This window comes from Antrostomus carolinensis, unplaced genomic scaffold, assembly GCF_000700745.2.
Source record: "Antrostomus carolinensis isolate BGI_N321 unplaced genomic scaffold, ASM70074v2 scaffold17531, whole genome shotgun sequence".
Classification (NCBI taxonomy): domain Eukaryota; kingdom Metazoa; phylum Chordata; class Aves; order Caprimulgiformes; family Caprimulgidae; genus Antrostomus; species Antrostomus carolinensis.
Window position 1 is genome coordinate 19,998 of NW_010293662.1, and position 7,010 is coordinate 27,007.

General features: G+C 42.2%; 1 protein-coding gene across 1 annotated transcript; it reads right to left on the bottom strand.

The window, feature by feature from the left end:
- Positions 1–2,950: 2,950 nt before the first annotated feature.
- On the bottom strand, positions 2,951–6,948 carry PFN2 (profilin 2). Its single transcript, XM_010177368.1, has 2 exons — positions 6,738–6,948; positions 2,951–5,048 (listed from the first exon to the last, which is right to left on the bottom strand). Exons 1-2 carry the CDS (start codon positions 6,913–6,915, stop codon positions 4,951–4,953), a joined length of 276 nt encoding a protein of 91 aa, XP_010175670.1. The 5' UTR covers positions 6,916–6,948; the 3' UTR covers positions 2,951–4,950.
- Between the last annotated feature and the right edge of the window lie 62 nt (positions 6,949–7,010).

Consider the following 7,010-nt stretch of genomic DNA (forward strand, 5'->3'; position numbering starts at 1 on the left):
AAAAAATAATTTTAGGTAAGTATTCTATTGATCCTCAACTCTTATACCTCTTACTAAAAAGCATCTAATGCTGCGTTAGTCTGCTAAACTATGTATATAGAAAAATTGTTCTTTTCAAATACATGATTTGAAAACAAGTGCTTATAACTGTTTAACAGAACTCAGTACTTACCAGTGTATCATGAGAAAAGTAAATGCTATATAATACCTCTGTAACTATGTAGAAAGTAAAACCAATGTATAATCAAAATGCAGAGATTTTTTTACATGGCCTTGAATAAGGAAAGCTTGAAAGAATGTTAATAAACATATTTTCCACTTTAAGTATCAAAAGGAATTTACTGAACTTTTGCATTACTTACATTCATTGTGTGCTCTTCTACATCTATGACTGAGGTTGAAGTCTTTAAAGATCCAGAACATGCAACTGTGAACGTTAACCTACAGAGCGCTGTGCTGATCAGCGCTACATACGGGAGGACTCAGTTACGTAGAAAACCTTAATTTTTGTTCCCTTTTATTTTGAGAAGCTGGAATCAGTCTGTGTCTGTCCTTGTAGTTTGTATGGGGAGAGGGAAGGTGGACCCGAGTGCTCTTGGTATTTCCTGCCCATCTCCCAGCACCTTTAGAGCTGCAGGCTGTGAGCCCGTGTTCTGGAAGTCAGAAAACGCCAAATCCTGGACTGAGGTGATAACAGGTGAGGTGTTTCCATTTGTTATTGCTGACCAAATACGCGGTGCAGCCACACCCTCCCTGCTTCAGCCTGGCAAGGCAATCAGTTCTCCAGGACTGGCTCAGAGCAGAGAAAGTTTATTTTGCAGAGTGAGGCATGGTAAAAGGATAATAATGAAAGACTGATTCATGTTCACACCTCTGCCACCAGCAATCCATGGGGCTAAGGACAAACAGTGCATTACTCTGTTTTCACCATGTAAAGTTCCACTTCAGCTTGTGTGTGTCTAGGTAAGTCCAAATGTGAAAACTGATTTCTGAAAACTTACTAAACTGAAAGATGTTTCTTAAAATAGGTTCCTGCTGTTATGTTAGGAGTGCATGTGATTATTCACAGTTGTGTTTCAGACACCCCAAAACCTGGAGAGATCCAGAACTGTAACTTAAGTAAACTTTGTAACATGTAACTCTGGTTGTAGTATTTGCTGCAATGACAAAAGGTAAAATTACACTTTTTATCAGATTCTCGCCTGCTGCTCTCCATGCTATACAGAGAAAATTAGTGCAGCAAAAGATATTGTTTCCATCCCAAATTTACTGTACCTGTTTGTTGGGTTTTGTTTGTTTGTTTTTTTTTTTAAAAATCTGTTCCATTTTCTAAATTTCGTAATGGCATTAATGTAAATTTTTATTTCAGCGGCCTTGGTAGTGAACATTGTAGTAATACTCCCCCTGTCACACCTCTCTTGTGCCACAGATAGTTTACTTGTCACTTGCCATTGGCAGTGAGAATGAAAATGAAAATTAGAGAAGGAACAGCACTTCATTATTAGAAATACTTCAGAAGGTTAAGTATCTCTTAGCATTAAGCATCTGCTCAGCTTCCTTATGGTTGGGAACTGCTGCCTAAGAAAAGATGCAGTATTTCTAGAGCATATCCTCAGTCTGAGAGCTTTTTTTATCGAAGGGCAGGACTGTAAGCCACAGTGAAGGAGTTCGGGAGCTCTGCTGGAAGTTGAGGAGCCAGCAGGTATCGAAGGCAGCTGTATGCAAGTGAAGCTTCTAAAACCCGTGGGTTTTCAGATTAGCAAGAGGGTAAAAAAGGAATAAACCATGAGCACAAAGACCATGAAAACTACCTAGATCAGGCATCTTTGCTGCCACCATGCATTGTTTATCAATCCTTTTACTAAACCCAGAGTGGTAAAACTGGGAGGGGGGTACAACCCCGTGAACTCTGTGACTGTGAGAGTGGTTGGAGGGAGTTGCAGCGATGGGTGTAACGGGCTGGCAGGTGACTCCTGCCCATTGCAGGACAATAGTTGCACAGAACTTTAATTCAGCAGATAAAAGCAGTTACTCACAGGGAACTTTGTAAGGTCTGAGGCAAAGTGTTTCACTGTATCTCTTCTAATGACTTTTTGCAAGGAAAAAAATACTGATGCAAATTTCTGACCTAGGTCACAATTTGGTGTTCAGACCTTTAGTGTAGGAAAGTAACCCTTTGTATTTAAATTGTCTTAATCTGGAAATGGGAGTTAAATGTAAAACTTGTTACAGAGTCTCAATTATTCAAGAAAGGTTATTTTAGGTGGACCCCAGATAATGAGGCGCATGGACACCATTCTGCTGTGCAAATTCAACAAATACACTTGAAAAAGCAATTTGAGCTAAGGCCTAATTCTTACCAAGAAAAAGTACACAAGTGCCATAGAGATACTTGCTCAGGAGAGGGGAACTGATCAGAAAGGAACAATGTTGAAGAAGGGATGGGATGAAAACTCCTTGGTGTGCACTGCGCATGGCTGTTCCTGCCTGTGCAATGCTGACTTCCAGCCATGGCCTTATTCCAGAAAAGCTTGGGGGAGGGACACACCCCCCACCCCATTCAGTACCCTGCAGTCAGAGTGTGAGTGCAATTTTACATCGGGTTTAGACAAAGTCTAGGTACAGAACAAGACATGGATTCATACACGGAGAAGTTTATGAGGCAAGTAAGAGCTTTGCATCCTCTGTACTAGTTACTTCTAACTGTAAAGTTGCTTAGTGCTGGGGCTTGTTCTAGTCTGCTCTGACTTTAGCACTAAGAGCTGGAAGCTACAGTTCTCCTAATTTAAGAAGATCTACCCCAAAAACCACCTGGCCTTTGACTGAAGTTACAGCACCACACTCCTGTCTTACAAAACTTGGAACTCTAGTACGAGTGTAGTCAGCCACGCAACAAGGAAGGGCCTCAGAGGATTTCCATGGAGGGTAAAAAAATTAACAGCAGTCTGGTTTTTGTTTGGTTGGAATAAATTTATTTCATCTGTCTGTAAACAAGGTGTTTTTAATAGTTATGGCATTTTTTGAAATGCATATTAAACCAGATGAGTTAGACTGTATCCCAGATGTAACAAAGTGCAGGGAAAGAAATGGACAAATCAGCAACAAGAATTTGTTTAAATCTGTACATTATCCACAAGGCCCAACAATAGAAGCAAATACTAGAATGTCCCTAAGGTAGTGCCATTCGAAAGAAACCCTCGGAGTCGGTTAAAATCCATCTCACAATAGCAACAGTTCTTTTTTTTTTTTTTTTTAAACAACAGTATGGCACAGAATACATATTAAAAAATTCATCACAAGACAGCCAAGTCAGTTATTCCAACCAATACCATCTCCCATTTATTCTTTTGTGTACATAGTTCTGCAGTTCTCTTTAAATGGACATACACGTCAGTACCGTGCCTGAACTGAGAGTTTGGTTACAGACATTTCAGATGACTCGTGCACAAGGCAGCTCACTCCATAATTTCTGCAGCAAGGGTGTGACAGGCCAAATGAAGACTTTAAATTTGAAATGGCATCATCATTTTGACAGTTTAGCTTTCAAACTACCAACCTTCATCCAAACACTGGCTTCAGAGCAGCAAAACTCTTTACCAGTAAGTGATCTGGCAGAAAGACTGGAGTCAGTCAGAGCTCCCAGTACAGCTGAAGGTGGCAGTTTTCCATAATGACATTGCAGTTTCATATTAAAAAACCAAAAAGAACAAAAAAACCCCCACGACCCCCAAGCTGCAAATTAAAATTGGTCCTATGAAAAACTGAAACCAGACACACTCCAGATGGTTATGCTGGGATATCTAATGTCCATAATGGCAGCCTTTTACAATTCAACTACAGAACAGGAGCTGGCAAAAAAAAAAAAAAAAAAAAAAAATGTTCGTGCCTGAGCTATTGCAATGATGGAATGTCTGGGGAGTCCTTCAGGATGGTGGCTTTAAGGTCATGGGAGGAAGTGCATCTGTACCCTTTCATAGTTTTGTGATTGCACTTGTCAAGCAGTACAAGCTTCCGACATCATGAAGAAAAAAATAAGAGACTTAAGCCTACAGTGAAGTGCAACAACAAAACTAATGTCACGTTAATAGCTTCTGAGTGGCAAATTGGTTACACAAACCAGGCACTATAAAAATGGGTGTAAGCAAACAAATGTGGATTTTAAAAAAAAAAAAAGAAAAAAGAGGGACAGAAGTAAAGATATGCATGCACTTTTTTTTCCTCCCAACCATGCTCTATGAAAGGAAGACTGATGAGCTGTGTAATTGCTCAAAGTGCTGAAGAGGCATTGATCAAATTAGATTGTACATTCGGCACCTTGTTTAGTATTTGTTTTAGTTGTCAATGTCACACTAATTGCTAAGACGAAGCAAAGCCTACACTTGGCATATTCCCCTCCCAAGAGTTTTTCAAGGTATCATGCATATCATCTTTGTGGTGCGGTAATGGTGCCAGATACGGGACTCGGTTACATACGGTGGTTAACATATAGATGAACAAAGGGTAACTGGAATTATGACGTTAGGAAATGGGTAAATAAAAAACACAAACTACCATCTACAGTCTGGTAGCACTGAACACAACTGGGTGGTGGTGAAGACAGTTGCTAGGTGGATGGGGAGAGGCTGCTTAGACGTCAGACCTCCTCAGGTATAAAGCCAGTTCATATGCTTTCTTGTTGAGTGTCCCTCCATGGACACCTTCCTTTCCCATGACTATAACCAATGCTGGAGTACACAAGGAAACAAAACAGAAATGAACAGAATTAAAGAAGAAAAAAAAACAAAACAAAAAACCACCTTTCCCCACCAACAAAGGGATACAAAGGAGACACAGGTTCATACCCCATCACCCTGCATTGCTAATAAAGTTTCCAGAATGTAAGGTTTAAAGCTCACCGCCAGGAAAGTTTAATAGCAATCTTCCCCTAATACTTAACAGTCTGCCTAGCAACTAGAACCCAGAGTCTCTCAAGTATTTTGCCATTGAGTATGCCTTCTTATTCAATCCGCCTCCATGGACCCCTTCTTTGCCCATTACAAAGACCAAGACTGAAAGAGAAAAGAAAAAAAGTTTTAAAAAGAGTGTGTTAGACAAGGAAATAATGCAAGTTTTAGGCAGTGCAATAAACACACTCAAATTCAAGATTTAGTACTTGGGTATTAAGCTGGTTTAACGGGAGTTTTGTAAAAATACAGATGTAGACAGGCTGGGAGCAGGGATGAGTTATCCTCAGGGCTTTAACACAACTATGTAAGGCGCAGGAGTTCACTGCTATGAGAAATGCCACCAACTACCTCAAAAAAGCATCACAGTGCCTCTCTACTGTCAGCACCACCCGTCATCACCCAGCCAGCAAACCCTGTCTGCACCTTAAAAAAACCGAGGGGAAAACCAGAAGCGCTGTCAGGGACAAAAGCAGTGGTCTGCGTAGAAGAACTGTGACTCTGAAGAGCAGAAGAGGCAATATTCTTACATATTCACTACTGGTGTACGAACCAGAACCACTGCAAACCCCGGGGGTCAGACTTGGGCTACAACTTTTCATGCAGCACCACAACTACAGAACATGCTTTCTGCCTAAGACAAAACACAGGGAAGATTTTAGCGCTGACCCTGTCTCTAATCCCACAATTTTGAAGAGGCGTCCCAATTGTGTTGCCAACGGCTCCTCGCCCCGCAGCCACCACTCGCCAGCTGCCAGCAGATGTCACCAGCAGGTACAGGGACACTGAGCGCTGTGCTTCCAGCAGCACAGGAATTGTTCCCGAAGCCAGGAATACTGGAATTGGAAATACTGCAGCCAGCCTGACCACAGGTGATTGTGCATCTCCATAGCAATTTGCTCACAAAAAGTGTAAGACAGAGAGTTCTCATTGGCACTTCACAATTTGCAGCAGTCAGAACTCTCCTTGTTTCACTTCAGTGCTGTGAACATCACTCTGTACCTTTGTCACCTGGCTTTAGCCTATAGACAAGTTTTGCTCTAGATTTGTTTTTATACTTATAAGGAAAAAGTCTGTTGCTCACCAATGTGTTCTGCAGCCAGCCAAAAATGCCAGGCCAGACACTCTGAACACAAGGCACACTACTCGTAGCTGGTACTTCAAGGCACATTTTTTATATCCAAACCTAGTGCCTTCCCGTATGTTTTACCAGAAGTTAAACAAGGAGCACCAGGAGCAGCTGTTCTAGCATAAAGCACATTTTTCAATGATACCAAATTGGATGGGCTTTTTCTGCCTGAAGACAGACTTCAGAGAGCTCATAGGAAGTGCAAGAAGAGTTAGTGTTGAGCTTGTTAAAGGCAGGTAGGAGTAGCTCACACAAGGAATTCACATCTTCGCAAAATAAAACTTTCCGTTGAGAAGTTTACAAGGAAAAAGCTCACTCTGCCACCAATCATTAATAGATCCCTGGGGAATCGTACCCTAAGCTTTAGACAACGAGTCATCGTGTACTTGGCAAGCTTACTCAAGCTGTGGTCTGCTCTTTCCTGCTTGTCAGAGATCTGTTTAACCATTTCACGGCCTGGAGCCCAGATCACAGGCGGGAAGAGGGACAAGCCTGTTTCCTGGGCAGGATCTACCCAGGCAGCCAGCCCAGAGCCACCCGCCCCCTCACGTCCCTTCCTGGACTGACTGTTCAGTGCAGGGGTCGGGTTTTCTGAATAGCAGGAGCCTGGGCTGAGGGTCACAATCTCAGTTCAATGATCAGAAAGTGAAGAAAACCACGCTTACCTCGGCCAGCTCTGCCTACAGCAACGTTGTACGTTGGCTCACCACCTTGGCTCTTTGTCCTGATGTCCATTGTGCAGTCGCCATCGACATACAGGCTATCTCTGATCACAGAGCACTTCTTTGCACCAAGGGTCAGACCGTTGGTGAAGAAACCCTCTCGGTCTTTTCCTACAATCATATCTATTTCTACTGGCTGTCAAGGGAAAAAGCCCAGAGTTAGCACGGCGGAGTTTTAACGCTCAGTGTCTATTTAGAAGGCGGCCGGGCTGGCGC

Bases quoted from the DNA above. Each gene is read 5' to 3' on its own strand.
- PFN2 (XM_010177368.1), bottom strand. From the start codon at position 6,915: ATGATTGTAGGAAAAGACCGAGAGGGTTTCTTCACCAACGGTCTGACC. The intron at 5,049-6,737 runs GTAAGCGTGGTT...TTTCTCTTTCAG, and splicing joins TGTAGGCAGAGCTGGCCGAG to TCTTGGTCTTTGTAATGGGC.